The following is a 17,973-nucleotide window of genomic DNA, read 5'->3' on the forward strand; positions in this document are numbered from 1 at the left end:
AAAACCCATTGCTCTCAGCGTGCCGGCAGAGAATGAACCACTGAATTTTATCCCAGTGGAAAAGTAGGTTCCCAGGGAGTAGTCACATCAGCAGTGCTGCTTGCACTCTTAAAACTCAGCCAATCAGAGGGCATCACCAGCCCCAGAGAACAATACAGAGAATGAAAATGCACAAATGCACTGCAGCCAACCTCACAGAGCTGTGAATAAACCCGCAGCATCATGCAGAGGCGGCACATGCTGCCCACCTGGTGCTGGGAGCTGAGCAGCTCCATGGAGTGAACCCACCTGCTCAGAGCCTGGGGGATGCCCAGCTTTGTAAAGACACCTGAATTTGGGGATTTTCTTGTCTTAAATGTTGGTCAGCACAGAGGAACAAAGGCTGGCCAGACCTCAGGACTGCACTTCTTCGGCAAGGTTTAGAAAAGACAAATTTGTGCGTTGGTTTGGCTACAGATCCCATGGTATTTGTCACAAGAAATATGGGGCTCTTAGGTAAGAAGAGAGGGCAATGAAAGCAGTTAAAGGATCTAGATAACAATATTTATTATTATTAATGCTTTAGATGGCTCTAAATAGGTGATGGCATTATAGCTTTATGCTAGGATCATTTCAAATCAGAAATTGTCACTTCCAATAACATTCAACAAAAATTTTGGTATAACAGATCAACTCACACCATAATTGGGATGCAAGGTAACTTGCACATGAAGGCAGGTATCAAATGCAACACCTATTAATACTCTCCTAAGTATTAATAGTATAAGAAGTGCCAACAGTGTAATGAAAGCAAAGGTCTTCATTTCTGACCAACAGAAACACCAGATGTCCATCTTGCCAGCTTGCAGGCCTTGTGCCTTTTATTACTATCTTGTAAATGCTTTTCCTCAAGTGCTTTTTCTCCAACTGGTATTTCACAACATCATTCAGCATATATAATAACATAATAATTCCTGTTACATTCCTCCAAGCTAGAAGCTACCTGACAACTGGATATCTGGCAAATTCACCATCACTGAAATGCCAAAATAGGAATTATCAAGGTGAGAGTTGATATTCCATCAGATGTCCACAGATCCTTGGGATAGCTCACTGAATCTGCAAAGCTAAGCAATTCACTTGGCAGAAGATGGCTATGCCACTTGCCAAATTAATTCAGTAGTTGCTGGGTGCTTGACTTTGAGGTGCTTTTAAAATTTAAAATAAAAACTAAATTTTGGCAACATCCTCAGTAAAAACCCATGCAGGGCTAAGTTGGCATTCATGCTACTGCTAAATAAAGATGGAGAGAAGAAAAGACCTGCTGTCCACAGCCCAATAAAGAAAGGAAAGAAAAAAAGGGCAATCCTGTTTCTCTTTACAACCCTCTGTCTGTCACATTTGAATATAAATGCTTGGTCTGCAAACAGGGGTGCATCATAGGCAACAGCCTGTGCTTGGGGAAACAACATGCTCTCCATTATAAAGTTCTTTTTCCTTACAGCCCCTTATCTTCTTCCCCTGTCCTCTTGCAGATCCCCACAGGTGTCCCAGGGGGTCAGTAGGAGGTGGTCACTGAACAGTTACTGGTTTCCAGGGGTGTCTTTCCTTGGTGATCTTCAGAGTGTACCGTTTCAGCCTAGGGCAGTGTATGAGGAACGCTTCTACCACCTCCTGACTGACCACACAGTAGCAGTGGATCTCCAGCAGATTTCTGCACTGCCTGGCCAGATCCACTAAGGAGGAATTTAAGTCCTCCGAGGATGTGGTTTGCAGCATTAGCTTCTTCAAGGTACTGCTGTAGCTCTGGGTGACAAACCTTATCTGATTTACCATGTAATTATAAGTGTTAAGTTGCAGGGTGCTCACAGGTATATTCACCTTGAGGATTCCTGGTATTTTGCAGGCAGGGACTGTGTGATCAAACTCTAGGTCGACACAGAGTTGAGGATGCTTTTGACTTACAGCAGACCAGAGCTCTTCTGAGATGACTGGGCTGTATTTGTCCAGGCGCTCACAGAAAATGTCTAAATGGGTGAAAGCTGCTCTCCCAGGCTTGAGCAGTTCCTGAAACACACTGTCAGACAAACTGGCATAGTAAACCCCCAAAGCTGTGAGCCTGGGACATGCCCTGAGAACTTTCCTAAGGGTGTCTGGTGTCACATTGCATACCAGGGTGTGGTTGTTGATAAACAAACTGTGCAGGTTTGGATTGGTGGTAGCTATGAGTTCAACAAGCTCCCCATCAAGAGTGAAGGGCATTTGTCGAAAATCAATATGCTGAAGATCTATCTGGTTTTTAGTTTCACATAAATTCCGTATGCTCTGTAGGATGTCCTGGCCAGAGTAGAAATAAGGGTTCTCCCCATGGCACACAATGCACAGCTGCTGCAGTTTTTGGTTCTCTTTTGCCAACACATCCAAGATGTGTGCCACGTTCTTCCGGTTGACCGCCTTCGACTGGTCAAACACAATCTTCAGGTGTTTGACCTGGCTGAGGAACTGGAGCAGGCTTTGCAGCATGCCTTCCTCATCCTCTGAGTCACAGCTGGAAGGGTAAAACCAAGTCTTAGTCACTGTGAACATGGCGCAGAGTACCAGAAAGTAGATACACTCCTTTACTAGTGTTTCTGCAAACATTAACAGATTCCCCAGACATTTCTTCTCACCTCATTCTTGGGGTTACTAAAAGGCCAAACACTGAAGGAGGGAGAAGAGTCAGTCCCCAGAAAGACCCATCAGAGAAGTGTCACAACTTCAGCAACTTTGTCTCTTGCCATTTCCAACAGGCAACATAACTAAGAGTGTAATATTTCCCATAAAACCCACATCAGCAGCAGCAGCCACAGTAAAACTCCAGCATGTATCTTTTATATAAACAAGTGTCTTGTCAGATAGTATCATCACACACGGAAGTCACAAATAATGCAAATAATCTCCAAGCAGAGTGGCGTGAATGTCTGACATGCTCTAGAAATAACTACCTGCTTATATCTGCAAGGATGCTTGGCCTTTAGAAAACCATTTCTCTCACCTGATCTCTGTGAAATGCCAAACAGAGCCAGAAGAAACAGCTGTAGCCCACTGTCTGCACACCTGGAAGACTGAGTATCTGTCTTGAAGAGAAAGATAATAGAAAATTTGGATGAGAATTTCTTCTGGGAGGTAGTTCCACAGTTCCGGAACTGGAGTAGGCATTTTCCTCATTAGTCCAGTTTAAAAATGGGAGAAACTTCTAAAACTGCAACTCATTCTCAGAAACCCCTGTTCAGAAAAAAAAAAAGAAGACAGACACGTGACCTTTTAAGAAACCAACTGAACTGGACTACAGAAAGGTCAAAATTTTTTCAAACGTGAAATTTCACTGAATTTCAAACCTGAAGAGAAAAATCTTCACAGGTGTTTTTTTCCATCAATCCTACAATGGGTGATACATTTCAAGAGTTAAAGCTGTTGGATCAAAGCATTGTGGAGGGGGAGAGGGGAAAGTCTCTTTTCCTGCAGTGAGGTTTTATTACTCTGAGCAATAAAAACACAAGCAAATTTTGTAGTACTGCTGCACTAGTACTCAAAAAGCTGAGATGGATTTATCAAACTGAGGGGCCTCTTTGCAAGTCGAAGCTCTGCACAGAAAACAGACCCACAGAAGGCCTACAACAGAGCCACAGAGCCTGGTGGCTTTATTACAGTGCTACTTGCCTGTGATGAGATGTGAAAATTTGTAAATGAACAAACAAAAGTTTGATTTTTGTGACTCCAGTCCTCAGAAATTGCACTTATACGTGTCTGACTTGGAAATGGAAAACCACCTTTTGATTACCCTTTGAACTATAATGCAAATGAAGGCTGAGGCCAGCTGAGGTATTATCAGGCTGGTACTGAGGTACTACTCAGTCAGGCTGAGGTACTATCACACCATTACCTAACTTTTTCATTCATCATCCTTCCCAAATTGCTTTTCTAGGCTTCTGCACAAATGAAACAAGTGATGGATTTTCAAATGCAAACCTTCCCAATCCTGGGCTAGCACTGGAGCACAGGCTAGCCCTGGGTCTCCTGAATGTCCTGGTCACACACCCTCTTGGAGTTGCAGCGTTACCTCAGCACTGCAGGACTCACTGGAACAAAAACACAGGCTTCTAGAGATCCTGGGAGCAGGGAAAGCAGCTGCGAAGTGTGAAGCATGGATCAGTGATGCCAAACATACACTGCACATTTTTCTAGAATAAGCTGCTTTCGAATGTGATGCGTTCTTCTGAGTGCAAGGTGGCAGTAGCACAGCAACTGTCCCACCTTATCTGCCATCATATCAGTGACAACCCCCTTGCCATGCAAGTGTGACAGGCTCTCTTTTGGCATTTTCACTGACAATCACCTTGACAGCTGCTTTTAATAACACCTCTAATACGCTCTTGCCCAAACCTTAAATTGCTCTCTTGCCCTACCCAAAATCTTAAAGTGTTCTGTGTTTTCGTTATGGTGTTTTTCCTCAAAGCCCGAGCCCCTGGAGTCAGGTTAAAAGGACTGCGTACCTCTCAGAAAGCAAAAGGGCATTTCTAGTCGTGGTGATTGCTTAAAAGCTTCAAAAAACGACCTGACCGCAGGAAAACAGATAGAAATGCACAATTATTATACTTAATTCAAGAAACTGTATGGACTGGTGTGAGCTCGTGTATGCTCCAAGGCCTCTGAAGGCTGTGGGCTGTCCTGGGACCACCTTTGGCACCGGTCCCGCTGAGAACAATCGGATTTGGACTGATCGCCTCAGCCCTCCGAGGATCTCCTTGATTTATTTACACGCGGCGGTTCCTGCCCTCGGCTTCGCCAGCTCCCGGTGCAGCCGGACGGAGGATGAGGGAGCGAGCGGCCTGCAGCCCAAAGGGGAGAGAGGCCCCGAGCTGCAGCCAGCACAGACGCCCCGCATGTCCCCCGCCAACCCGGGAAGGGGCAGCGTTACCTCTGAGGTGAAGCTGACGCCTTCTCTCTTCCTCTGCGCTCCCGGCGCCCCAGAAGGAGTGGAGGAGAAGATACCGAAAACAACCTCCCGGATAGACGCGGGCCCTATCCCAGCCGTGAGAGAAGGAATAACCCCAAAGCCCCTCCTCCCACAACTGTCCCGCCCCTCAAAACTGCATTTCCCTCTGAGGCTTAAGCACTGATTCGCCATCAGCAGCCCGGCTCCTGTCCTGACCCAGCAGACACGGTACCGAACATCAATCTTGTGCCGGCTTAGCCCCGCTGGCTCGTCCCCCCACCGGCATCTTCCCAAGAGGGAAGCTCCAGGGTTTAATTCCAGAAGTTTGTGGGATGCTCCCTGAAAGCACGCACTCAGCGAGGGCTAGAGAAAGAGAAACTTTCCTTTTTTTCTCCATCCCCCAAGATACAGCGAACCACAAATTCATTTCTAAGAGAAACGGGACACAGTTGGATGAGGGTCCCTACAAGCAACACACCCTGCAGTTTCCTGCCTGGGTCTAGGAGCTGACTCACCTTCAGGCTTGCTTTTGTAGTGAAAGGTTGGGATGTCTGGGCTCATTTAACCCCACTAACCCTTAAACACATGAACTCGATTGCTGCTTAAACGACCAGCACATAAACACCTGGTTGCCAGGAAGTGTTAACAGCACAGTCCTGCTGACCATTTTAGGGGACCTTGTTAAAACACTGTTGTTGTAAAATAACATTAAATGTATGTGTATTTTTAATATATCTTTCAATACATTTTTATAACGCTTTCCATTTTTGATGGCAGCAAGCACATGGGCACAAAATCTGTCCCCAGGTCCACATCAGCTTCTCTACAGCTGAGGACAAACCAGGTAGATGCTGTGACCCCTCCACACGCAGGACAGCTCTGCAAGACAAATGCAGCCTGGGCACCAGGGTCTTTCTCAATACTGAGTATTAGAGACCGAAATCCAGCTCCCATAGCTTTGCTTGACACAGAACCACTCATGGATGTGGGGAAAACTGCCTTACTCTCTCTAAACGCTGTCGGAGAATCACAGTGGAGGAAACAGCCTTACCTGGCTCAGAAACAGGTGGGAGATTGTAGTGGGAAGAGCCTTTCTTGCTCCTGAGGCTCAATGAGCTGCTGGCCTCTCCATTGCCTCGCACAAGAGTGAGCTGCTCTCTGTGGATGTGGGTCCCACCTTTATTGCCCCCCTGGTCTTGCTCTTGCCCAATAGGGGGCCTGCCCTAACCGGGCACAGGTGGACTCACACCCACTCTTTGGCAACTGGAGGCACCTGGTTTATTTTGTTTCTCTACATTTCCCCCCACCCCCCTTTTTTTTTTTTCTTTTTTTTTTTTTTTCTGCAAAGCTTTCCCGGTTTGCCCTAGCTTACAAACATTTTTTTTTCTCGACTGACAAAAACATACACTTATAGCTTACGGGATTTAACCCTAGCTTCTCACACTGCTGCAGCCTAGGCAAACCGTTCAATGTCAGCCCAGGCACTTTTCACAAAGCCTCTGCCTTTCCGACTTGAGTTGTTCTTCTCTTCTCTTGGCTTCCCTCTGCTCAGGGGTTTCCAAAGAGCTTGCTGGTTCCTCATGGGATTACATGGGATTTAACCCTTCCTCATGGGATTCCATCCTCCTGGCTTCCCTCTGCTCAGGGGTTTCCAATCCAAAGAGCTTGCTGGTCATACCTTTCAGGGAGAGTGTTACCCCAGGCACTTTTTCAAATCAGGGAGAATGTTCCTGTTGCCAGCTCCTCACACTGCTGCTTCTTTAGACGTCTGTATGGTGCCTGCATTCTCCACCAAACGTAGCGGGAAGAGCCTTTCTTGCTCCTGAGGCTCAATGAGCTGCTGGCCTCTCCATTCTTGCTCCTGAGGCTCGATGAGCTGCTGGCCTCTCCATTCTTGCTCCTGAGGCTCGATGAGCTGCTGGCCTCTCCATTGCCTCGCACAAGAGTGAGCTTCCTCTGTGGATGTGGGTCCCACCTTTATTGGCCCCCTGGTCTTGCTCTTGCCCAATAGGGGCCTGCCCTAACCGGGCACAGGTGGACTCACACCCACTCTTTGGCAACTGGAGGCACCTGGTTTATTTTGTTTCTCTAAAGGAGATTGTTTGGGTATCACTGTAGGAAGGACTAAAACAGACTGCCCAGCAAAGTTACTCAGCTATACTGACACCATCATCTTACCCCCTCCTGAAGGAAATGCAAAGACCAGTCCAGGAGCCCCAACCTGCTCACTTTGCTTACTGTAATTTTAACAGTGAGGTTTCTTGCCCTCACTTACAACCTAGAAAGCAGTGCAGCTTCCCAAGTAGATCAAATCTTTGACTTCCTTTTGTACTTCACTGTGGCATGTCTGGTGAAGTGAAAGACAAAGGGACAGGCATGCTACTTTTGTGACCTCAAATAGTCTACCAGTGTAGGAGTTTTCCTCTTATTTGCCCAAGTTTCACTGTGGCTGATGTACTAATCAGACTTAACCACATGAACCAGAGCCAGCATGGGGCCCCCGTGATTCTAGATCAACATGCAGTATTTTTTGTAAAAGGCAAAAATAAAAACTATACATTATACTATAATCTTGACGCTTTTTTTCAACCTGAAAAAAAGAAGCTGAAACCTTTGTGGTTCTCTGAATCCTAAAATTAGCAAAGACAAACTCACAGAATAGTAGCCCAGGTGCTGGGTTTCCCAGAATTTGTGTTTCCTGGTGGAAGTTCTCTAGGTTTCGGAAATAATATGAGGTTGCGATCAGTAGGTATTCAAGTAGGGATCAGTAGGATTCAAGATCTTGAATGTAGGAGGGAGGGTTGGTTTTTTTATTACTTTTTTTTATTATTACTTTGTCTTTTCTTCAGCTGTCATACTCCTTGAGCATTCAGGGTTTGAAAACGATCTAGAAATGGAATGACCCTTCACAAGTTTATCAAGCTTGGATTAGCCACAGATGCAAAGTTTGGCTGTTCTAATACCTGGCTCACTCCTGAATGCTGATAGAGACGTGATAATCACCAGAGTCAGTGGCCAGCTACAGCTTGGCTTAGGCCAGAATGAGCAGGGACCTGAGCTTGGAGTTGTGCTGGCATCCCAGCACAGGATTAGCACGGTAAGAAATGGTCAAACACCTTCACTGGCAAGGAACCAATTTTTGTTGATAAGCATGGTATCTTTGGTCGGTGAGATAAAGGCAGCAATTTCCTTGGGGGAAGACACTGAGACACCCTGTGCTGCTGCTGCCACTGTGGTTTCTATGGGGAGAAATTGAAGCACTTCCATACATGCGTCCTGTAGGCTGCTACAGTACTGCAGAAAAAGCAAAAAGAGAGAAAGCAAAGAGAGACGGAGAGGACAGAAAGCAGTGAGACAGAGAGAAAGCAGAGAGAGGGAAAGGGGTGAGGGAGTGAAAGGAGAAAGAGTGAGAAAGCAAGAGAGAAAGAAAGTGAAAGTGAAAGAGAGAAATAGAAGATAACAGAGGTGGAGAAAGACAACGAGAAAGAGAAGGAGGAGAAAGAGAAGGAGAGAGAGAGAATAAGAGAAAGAAGAAAGAAAGGGAGAAAGAAAGGAAGATGGGGGGGGAAATGCAGCAGGGAGAAAGAGACAGAGAGCAGAGAGAGGAAGCAAAGAGAGGGAGGAAGCAGAGAGGGAGGGAGAATGTAGAGAGAGGCGGCTTTTCAAAATGAGCTCCAGGGAAGGGAGGGTACAAGAGCTGAATTTCCTCCACTGCTCAGGGATTACTTAACCAATCTTTGCTTTCAGTCTTCACTCGTGTTAGTTGATTGATGAGAGCTGGTTGGGACCCACTAACTTTGCAGTGCCCCAAGCTGTGCAGGGGGTTCCAGCAACCCCACTTTCCTCCACCCCTGATGGACCAGGGACACATGCTCGGTCCCAACTGGTGGGCAGCTCTTAGCTCTGTGAACAGGGTTATTTCTGACTCTCTTACACATCCTCACCTACACCAGTGACCAAAGGGACTGATACCGGAGACCTTGCAAGTCTCAAAACACGAGGAGGACCGTCCAGAACCGCCCCCACCAAACACGATCCTTCCCTTCGGCTCAGCTCCAAGGCTTTTGGGTTTGGGGAACTAGACAGAACACCGGGAGATAATCACAGAAAGCGAAACAACCCCGGCATCCAGGGAGGGGGCGGTTTCTCCGTCCCGTTACCGCCCTCCACCCTCACTCTGTCGGGCTCCCCAGCCAGGCCCGCCCGGGCCGGGCCGGGGCAGCAGCGGGCGGTGCCGGGGCCTTCTCCCGGCGCTGCGCAGAGGCGGAAGTGGCGGCGCCGAGGCCGGAGGCGGCTGAAGGTAAAACCGCCCCGAGGCGCTGGAGGGGCCGGGGAAGGGTCCGGTCGGGCGGCGGGGCAGCGCCCCGTTCGCCCCGGTGCTGCTTTGCTGGTGGGATGGGGGCGGGGCGGGTCTGACCGGGGAGAGATATCCAGGCAGAGAGGAAAACGCGGCGTGACCGCTGGCGGCACAGCCCGGTGATGCCCGGTGCTTGGCGGGGGCTGCCCGATCTCTTTTTTTCCTTTCCGGTAGCGCCGGGCCCCTCCTCCCAATTGGCCTCTAGGGGCAGTGGGATGCAGCAGCCCAGCTTGGGCCGAAAGTCGGCGGAAAAGGCGATGCCGATGATGACAGACGGGACTTGATGGCCTGGGGCTGGTGTTTCTGGAGCCACCCTCAGCGCTCCGGGCAGGGCTGCTGCGGGGAGAGGCGGAACGGGGCCGGGTCGCTAACGGGGCAAAGGCACAGCGGCAAAAAGCCCCTGACCAGAGGTTTTGGTAGCCTGCTGTCCAATCCAGGCCCTCCAGCACTGCTGAGCTGGACCAGGTGGTTGCTAAGCATGGGCTGTGCCAGGAAGGTGTGCAGGGGCAGCTGATGAAACAGGGTCCTTGTCCTGCATCTGCCTCCCGGCTGGCAGGGACCACTCGGGCATTTGTACTGCAAAAGACGAATCGTTCCATAGGTTAACGCTTTTAAGTGCCCCCTGTCTGTGGTTTTCTAAGGTGTCCCTCGGATCTCTGTTACCCTCCTTGTCTGAGGTGCTAGGAGATGGGTGTCCAGATCCCAGACTTCCTGGTGTTTGCAGGCTCAGACCAGACCTGGACTGCAGCAGCCGTGCAGCCTTCTCTTTCTTCTTCACAAAATGCTTCTGTAAAAGACCTGTATGGTATGGGAGACCATGGCCTGGAAACACTCCAGCACCCTGCAGGCACTCCTTGAACTCCAAGTTCAGTGTGGATTTTACGATTTGCTGGTTACTTCCTCTATTTTCTTAACAAGTGAAGGGCTAGTCTTTTTGCCAGCTTGGCTGGGCCATCAGAAGCACGAGGACTGAAATGCTTTACTTCAGAGTCTCTTTGGAGTACAATATGAATGAACTCCAGTGGAAAATACAAGCAGAACTTTGTACACTGCTGAGTCTTTGAGATGCCCTGACCCACTGTGCTTTGCTTTACAGAATAACAGCAAACTTCTCTGAGGGTATACTGGCTTTCACATTACCCCCTCCTCTAGGAAATCAGGGTGAATCCTTGTAATCCCATCATGCTATTCTTAGTGGTAGCTGTAAGCACTCACCTGGCATCAGGTCATGTTCCCTATGCTCTCTTCTCAGCTTGCCTGTGTGATTTTGTAGGGTGTGAAGATGGCAGGCAGCTCCACTCCTTGGGTTGGCAGTGCTTATCTCTTTCTCCAGTCCACGTGCAAGACCATTGTTCTGCCTTCTCTCTACGAAAGCTCCCAGAAGAAACCTGGAGTGTTCAAGGCCCTGAAGCTGGCATTAGCAGGTACCCATCCTCTCTGATAGAACTTGGCACATTGCCTTATCTCCTCACACACTGTCATGCCTGTCTTTTACCTCACGCTCATGGGTAAGGAAAGCTGGTGCTTGCTGTACTTAGGGAAGACAGTAAAGTGAAGCAGGTTCAGCAGAGACCCACCAAGGTGTTTAGGGGCAGATCCTGAGGGAGTTGGACCAGTTCAGCTCGGTTTTGGAGGACCTACCAAATGCCTGCTAGTACCTATAGGGAGGGGAAATGGAGCCATACTCTTCATAGTGGGGCATGGGGAATGAGAGGCAACAGGGAAAAATTGAAACAGGAGAGGTAGACACACCAGATACAAGGACAAACAAACATGAGGACAGTCAAGCAACTCCCAAGAATGAGTGTGTGTTCTCCATCCTTGTGGGTTTTCAAAAAAAGCCCTGAGCAATGTGGTCTGACCTCAGAGCTCACCCTGCTTTGCATGGGAGGTTGGGTTAGAGGCTTCCTGGGCTTCCTTCCAACTTGAACTATCCTATGTATTTTTCTACTTCGTGAATGTTTGTTTAAACAAATTTACATAAGAGGGGAAAAGACTGCAGTTGCTGTGGAAGATTTGATTTCTGTCTTTATACCACCACAGAAACATGATTTCCTCTTTGAGTAGCCAACTTTTAAAATTAGTGATAGCCAGTATAAGTTCTTTTCTGATATAAGCAAGCTGATATAGAGCTGATGATCTTTTCTGATAAAAAACTACATTAGGTTCAAGTGTACATAACCCTGTTTACACCAAAAAAGGACTTGAGATTCAAATGGCCATAGAACTGTGTTTCTGTATCCACCTGTACACTGAGCTGGCTGCAGAGTAAGAGTGATTTGAAGGGTTTACCATCTTTACCTAGAATGGCTCCAGTGGTGTTCTTTACCTGTGTCATACAGCTGAGCCCCTGTGGTTTAATTGGGCTTGAGTAACTATACTCTAAATTCTTCTGGCAATTATCAGTCTAGCAAAGTTTGCTAGTCTGGTCAGTACAGGCCTACTCATCTTGCAGCTTGATCCAAAAATGTGAAGCAGCAGGAAGCCTGACACGTTGTCCTCCTTTGTGTCACTGGAATGTGAGTCTGCTCACACATTTAAAGGAAAGGCCACAAAACTGCTAAATCCTACCATGCTTATTCAGACACAAAAAGGACATGAAATCTGAAGCTGTCTGGAGTTTTGTGAAGAAACGCATGCAAAATCCTCTCCTTTGAGGTAGCTTTACAGTGTCTTGTACACCACTCATGAATGTGCAGATTTTCCCTCCCCAGCCCTCTTAATCTTGTGGAAGTTTTTGTTTAACCAGCACTCACATAAAAGGAGGAAGTGATAAGACGTTTCTGGCCAGCCACAGTGAATTACAATGCCTTTCCTAGGTGCCTAGCCCCATGTCCCAGTTCCACATCTGGTCCAAACCAGACTTTCTGATGCAACCAGGACTCTGTAAATCCCATAAAGTCACTGTGAGCTCACATCCTTTTAAATGCCAGGTCACTTGTCCTGACTAATGTGGAGCACACATGTCTGCTTTGCCTTGCCACCCCCCCTCCAAGCACAGCTAAATAATGACATAGAAATACCTGATACTGTGCCAGGCTGAGCTGGCAGCTCCTACAGCCCTGTGCAATGCCAGGCCAAGAGGTTGATTTGGGTATGGAAGCAGTACAGCCATCACCCCACAGGCCTCCACTGCAGGAAAGAAAAAAAAAGACAAATCCACAGCCTTTAAATTGTCAGCAGCAACATATAAAATCCCTGTTGTGACATGGTCAGTGTGCACAGTTAATCAAAATTAATTTTTACTGGGAAAAGGAATAATGAAGGCCTGTGTTGTCTGTGTTCCTTGTGTGTCCCCTGCACTAGAGGATAGACCCCTTGCTTAGATTTTACTGTCAATTCTCTGTGCAAAAGAGCTTAGCAAGTCAAGGACAAATTTCAGGCAGCCTAAATTGCCAGGACTGGATCATTTGCCATCTGTGAGATGTCTTGAAGGCTCAGAGCCAGCCAAAGGTTACCTCTAAGGCACAGGGTGGAGAGGAGAGGTCTCTTTCCAGGACCTTTGTCACTGCATAAAATGCCAGTCACAAGGAGACCTGACTGAGTACTAAGCTGAACTTTGCATTTTCATTCATGAAACTTTCCTGTGCTACCAGTTTAGTTTAACCTTTTCTGCCCTGGAAATGGGGCTTCAAATGTAAAACCTCCCTGAATAAACAGTTTTGGGGTAATGACACAGACTGTAGGACCATCTGGCCTCAGCTGGACACTGTACTTCATGGGGAATGATGGTGGCAGGGTTTTTTTATCCCTGAGGACTTTATCACAGAGAAAAGAGAATTCACCAGCTACTCCATTGCAGGCTTGGTGGTGGCTGGGATGAGTCTGGGTTGTCAGTCTCATGCCTGGGTAGTGACTCTGCTCCCTTTTCCCTGCCAGACTCCACTGGAAGTGTGAATGGTGTGGACATGCTCAAAGTGCACTGCAGCCACCCACACCTCATCATCCAGCTCAAGTTCTGCAAGCAGGAGAACTGCAGGAGGTTTCTGCAGAGTTACCGGGAAGGAAGGCTCCAGGAATCCCTCCAGAATCACCTCCAGCTCTCCTTAGCCATGACCACAGTGCCTCTTGAGATGGAGCTGAAGGCTGGCAAGGAGCACCTCGACAGCATGCTGAAGGATGAGGATCACTGCCTGGAGTGCATCTACAGAGAGAAGGTGAATGGGAGAGGGAGGGAAGCCACATGAGGAGCAGAAGCACAGCACTTGGCAACAGATCTTGCTCTGCTGCAGCTTGCTGGGGTTGTTGGCTTCTCCATCCTTTCCTTCTCAACTGCAATATGGAAAAACAGCTCTGCCCTTCCCCAGAAAAGCAGTGCCCTCTTCTGGAGGGGCAATAGCTGCCTAAAACATCCCACAGAAATTCTGTGTTAACACTGCTTTATGTATATAATAAGCACTATGGCTGTTATCAGCACTAAAATGAGGAATAATAGACGTTGCAGTTGCCAAAATGAGCAAGTGTGCCTTGATATACCTGAGGCAGACATAGAGTTCTGTGTGGAGGCATCCCTGCTCAGCACTTTGCTCTCACACACCCCCTCTGCTGAGAGCAGCAATGGTAACTGCACCTAGAAACAAACACGAGCACAAATGCTTTGCACGTTACACAAGCAGCTTGTGACAGAGTGGTGACCCACAGCATCTGCTGCCAGCAGGATCAGGCTGAACTTTTGAAGGCAAGTCTTTCCCTTAGGGTCAATATCTAATGCTTAGCTCATCACACACTTTGGCACTGTCACTCTAATCCTGCTAGCAAGAACAGTGAGATCTTGTCATGTCACCACAAAACCAAGGCACATGAAATGATTACACACATTGCAGTCCTCTTCTGCAAAAAGTTCCTCTTTTTCCCACTTGGAACTAGCAATACCTCATAGCTCTGGTTCCCTTGAGATGCTCCTGAGAAACAGGTAATCACCATCTCCTTGGGAAGATCAGGCACAAGAGAATGTTTTGCCAGGTTGCTTTTCTGCAAGCAGAGAGAAACCTTTCAGCCCTGGACCAAACAATGAGATATCCCACACCTCCTCAACTTCTCCTTCTTCTGCTCCTTCTGCTGAACCAGCTGACTGTACAGAAGAGATGGGCTTATTCTCAGTTCCCCAAAACTGACTTGGTCAGAAAAATGACATGATGCTGGCTGAGGGCAGTGGTGGGACCACCCTGCTGTATGTCAGCTGAACACTAAACTGAGTCAGAGCACTCACTAGGTTTAGCTTTTCCCATGTGCTTTGCCTTCTTTACTCATTTTCTACTTTCTTTCTTGGAGGTCAGTCTGGTTTTCTCTTGATCAGTGAGGAAAAAAAGAAACAAAACAGCTTGGAGAGGATCCAGAACCAATGAAACTTAGGTAATGGAGGGGCAGAGAGCAAGAGGGGGGTAATAGGAGCTGTCATCCTATTTTGTGGGTCTCACCCTCACATGATGGATGTCAGACACACCACACTGCCTGTGGGGCACTCTGATTCTTGCAGAGTGCTGCTGAAAATAAACAGGGAGTAGTAGCAGTTTAATGCAACGAGTAAGCACTGCTGCTTGTGAGAAACCCAGGAGAGCAGAGACTGCTACATTACAGGTTCAAATTCACAGATTTGTAGCCAGAACTCCATTAGACTATCTCATCTAATCAGTTTACAACTTAGTCTCCTTGTAGCTGTCTCCTTGCTGCTTTCTTGGCACCATCATGTCAGGCTGCACCTTCCAGCTAACACCTACAGCTTTACAAGATGGTGAACCTGGCACTGTTTGCATTACAGCCTGATCGCCTGCGGGATGAGGAGATCACAGAACTGGAGGAATATTTCAAGAGCCTGATTGTTCACCAGAGCATCAACAACAACGTGGCTGTAAAGGACTCTGTGTCTCTGAACTCCCCATCTCTACCTCATCCTTCTCAGGGCAACTCTCATTCCCCACAAGCCACCTTCACCTTTCAGGGACAGCAGTTTGGTGAGTATCCAGAACTGGTCAAGAGAGCCCTTGGTCTTCCTTGCCTGAAAGGTCAAAAGGGAGGTCTGCCATGGCTACAAATTTGGGTCTACTTCAGAGAAATCAAGGTGTCTCCAGCATCCCATAAGGCAGGAATTGCAGTGGTCCTAAGATTGCCATACTGCTTCAGATCAGGCCTCAACTTGGTTTCTTTCTGAGGTGCCACAGAACCAGATGCTTCAGAGTCTGTGTCCCTCCAAGATTCCTCAGATTTTAAAACTCCTTAATGCTGAAAGGAAGAACACTGAGTAGTTGTTTTTTGTCTTTTTTTTTTTTTTCCTTTCTCCAAATCATTAGATTGAGGTGAGCTAATAGAACAGGTTGGATCAGTCTGGGAAGGTTACAGCAGACATCATCAGCCCTGCTTTCAGCCAGGACTGGTTTGTCCAGGCTGTCTGTAGGACACTGCTCTCTTTGGGGTCTGTCTGTCCCTGCAGAGAGCTCTCAGTCTCACACAGCAATTTTAGCTTGGAATCAGCTAGATAATTTCTGAGCACACTTAAGCTGTGTTCAGTCTCCAGTGCTAAATAGCCAAGGAGAGAGCTCCTGTCTGCTTTTTATTGTTTTGAGAATGCCTGAGTAGGGAACAGAGCACTTGGTCAGAAAGGCCTTGCTGAGTTGCTTTGGAAAGGCTGAACCAAAGAAAGAGGATGGCCATCAAAAAATAACCCCACAAAAAACACAGTGAGCTCTGGCAAACTACAAGACAGTCCCATCCCAGGGAAGGAAAAAGGAAAAAAAAAAAGGAAAACAGGCATTGCCAAGCTTGCAGGGTGGGGGTACTGCTTTTGCACTTCTCCAAACTCAGAGCACTGCTTTGGTGTTAAAACACCAGAGGACAAGCAGAGAGCTCCATAGCAGTTTAACAATGTCCTGTGGACACTGAACTGGCCTAATTTGCATCAGATCAGCCATGAAATGCTGTTTTTCTGTCCCTTCCAGCCAACAGAATGCTGACAACAGACGACCACCAGAAGTTTGCCAAGCTGGTCTCCAAGAAGTGGAAGCAAGTGGGTCGCTCTCTGCAGAAGAGTTGCCGGGCCCTGCGTGATCCTGTCATTGATAACCTGGCCCTTGAATATGACAGAGAGGGACTCTATGAACAAGCCTATCAGATGCTCCTCAGATTTATCCAGTCCGAGGGGAAGAAGGCCACAATAGTGAGGCTCATCGTGGCCCTGGAAGAAAATGGTCTCATCAGCTTGGCTGAGGAGCTCTTGGGCCTCCATTCCAATGAGGACTGCTCCTAGAGCCTTATGAGCAGTGGTGTTGCTAAGGGCTTTCTTGCTTTAGCTTTGTCTGAGACTGCTGCACAGTGCCTGGGAATGTAAAATCCTGAAAATCACTGCAGGTTTCCATGTAGATGGGAATGCCCTGGGAAGAGGTTCTGTGCCTTATTTCATTCTGTTTGCGGAAGTCAGTGTGATCCTCCTGTGAACTGATGGGAGAGGCCTTCAGCCTGACTTCCTACAGGACTGAAATTTCACAGGGAAGCAACCAGAGACTTAGAGAGCCCAGAGGGAGGGAGAGCAAGAGGAGAAAAGCAAGGAAGGACTCTCAGAGAATTTCTCTGTGAAGCAGATGATGCCACTGTTTCTCAGGATGCAGCCCAGGGCCATCACCTGGAGAGCTGCAATATATTTTTTTTAGTTGAAAACATTTATACCCTCAGGCATGAAACCAAGCAAAGAGAGAGGGGGCAATTAAGGAAAAGTAAATTTTGCATTGTTTTTCTTCTTCATTCTTCAAACTAGGAACATCTTTGGCAAGTGCATCTGTCTTGCCCTACCTTGGTTTATCTTCTCTCCACCTCTCACCACCTGGAGGCTTCCCTATTACCTGGGACAGTCATAATCTTCCAGAGGGCACCAGATTGCTGCTGTAGAACATATTTCAGGCACTGAACAAGCAACGTGGACAAAGACAAAATTCAGAGAGTGATTCCCAACTTTTTCTGGAGCATGGTGGACAATAATGCAGACTGTATCATGCTTAGCTCTTTTCCACCAACCCAAGGGAGCCCACACCTGTGAAAAGCAGAACATGGTGCTGGAAAGAAAAGAGTCTCCTAGGCAGCAAGTTCCCTTTGGAGTGCAGAAGTGCTCTCAGGTGTCTCACAGCACCAAACACCATCCTGACTGCAGCCCACAGATCTGAGCAGCCACCTCTGCCCAGCCTCTGCTTGTGCCTTCACTCTCATCTCAACCACCACCACTTGCCCTGCTGAGCTCCCCCAGGGAAGATGCTTCATGCTGTAGTGTCTCACAAGAGCTGGGATTTACACACAACCTTTCCCTGGCAGTGTTGTCACTGTGTGACAATGGGGCATCAGCTGGATTTACCTGCCCTGATTTTGAGGGTTAAAAGTGGCACCCAAAGCTCAGAACTCTTTCAGCCCTCGTGGGAGAAGCCCAGTGTCCTGGTATGGTTGATGCAGACTGCAATAAGGCACCATAACAAAGCAACAAGTATCCAGCATGGCATGGGGCCTGTGGAGCACAACAACAGCCTGATTACTTTGAACATATTCTGTGCACATTCCTGGTATGCTTTTACTTCTCCTGGTATGCTTTTACTTCTCCTTTTTCATTAATTCTCTCTCTGCCCTTTCCATCCGCAGGAGTAGCCAGTGGGTTTTAGAAATTATTTCAGACGCAGGAGGTGGCTCTGCC

At 47.7% G+C, this 17,973-nt stretch overlaps 2 protein-coding genes across 5 annotated transcripts; one reads left to right on the forward strand and one right to left on the reverse strand.

Moving 5' to 3' along the window:
- Positions 1 to 526: 526 nt before the first annotated feature.
- On the reverse strand, positions 527 to 5,080 carry FBXL8 (F-box and leucine rich repeat protein 8). 3 transcript variants are annotated; one of them, XM_030458058.1, is made up of 4 exons: positions 4,937 to 5,004; positions 4,619 to 4,847; positions 3,014 to 3,243; positions 571 to 2,527 (listed from the first exon to the last, which is right to left on the reverse strand). In XM_030458058.1, the coding sequence occupies exons 3-4, from the start codon at positions 3,184 to 3,186 to the stop codon at positions 1,552 to 1,554; spliced, it is 1,149 nt and encodes a 382-aa protein (XP_030313918.1). In that variant the 5' UTR covers positions 3,187 to 3,243; positions 4,619 to 4,847; positions 4,937 to 5,004; the 3' UTR covers positions 571 to 1,551. The 3 variants fall into 3 exon arrangements, with proteins under 3 accessions (XP_030313919.1, XP_030313918.1, XP_008490892.2); XM_030458059.1 differs by lacking the exon at positions 4,619 to 4,847 and having other exon boundaries at positions 527 to 2,527; positions 4,937 to 5,080; XM_008492670.2 differs by lacking the exon at positions 4,937 to 5,004 and having other exon boundaries at positions 4,619 to 4,922.
- A 3,800-nt stretch (positions 5,081 to 8,880) lies between these two features.
- On the forward strand, positions 8,881 to 17,500 carry TRADD (TNFRSF1A associated via death domain). Of its 2 annotated transcripts, none has more exons than XM_030457969.1 (5): positions 8,881 to 9,254; positions 10,585 to 10,735; positions 13,191 to 13,468; positions 15,070 to 15,262; positions 16,244 to 17,500. In XM_030457969.1, exons 2-5 carry the CDS (start codon positions 10,594 to 10,596, stop codon positions 16,549 to 16,551), a joined length of 921 nt encoding a protein of 306 aa, XP_030313829.1. In that variant the 5' UTR covers positions 8,881 to 9,254; positions 10,585 to 10,593; the 3' UTR covers positions 16,552 to 17,500. The 2 variants fall into 2 exon arrangements, with proteins under 2 accessions (XP_030313829.1, XP_030313828.1); XM_030457968.1 differs by having other exon boundaries at positions 9,199 to 9,254; positions 10,564 to 10,735.
- Positions 17,501 to 17,973: the final 473 nt, after the last annotated feature.

The sequence above is a fragment of the Calypte anna genome, chromosome 11 (assembly GCF_003957555.1).
Source record: "Calypte anna isolate BGI_N300 chromosome 11, bCalAnn1_v1.p, whole genome shotgun sequence".
In the NCBI taxonomy this organism is placed as follows: Eukaryota; Metazoa; Chordata; class Aves; order Apodiformes; family Trochilidae; genus Calypte; species Calypte anna.

Excerpts from the sequence above, each read along its gene's own strand:
- FBXL8 (XM_030458059.1), bottom strand. The coding sequence starts at position 3,186 with ATGAGGAAAATGCCTACTCCAGTTCCGGAACTGTGGAACTACCTCCCA. Across the intron at positions 2,528-3,013 it reads TGGCATTTCACAGAGATCAG|CTGTGACTCAGAGGATGAGG; the intron begins GTGAGAGAAATG and ends TTACCCTTCCAG.
- TRADD (XM_030457969.1), top strand. The coding sequence starts at position 10,594 with ATGGCAGGCAGCTCCACTCCTTGGGTTGGCAGTGCTTATCTCTTTCTC. Across the intron at positions 13,469-15,069 it reads AGTGCATCTACAGAGAGAAG|CCTGATCGCCTGCGGGATGA; the intron begins GTGAATGGGAGA and ends TTTGCATTACAG. Across the intron at positions 15,263-16,243 it reads CTTTCAGGGACAGCAGTTTG|CCAACAGAATGCTGACAACA; the intron begins GTGAGTATCCAG and ends TGTCCCTTCCAG.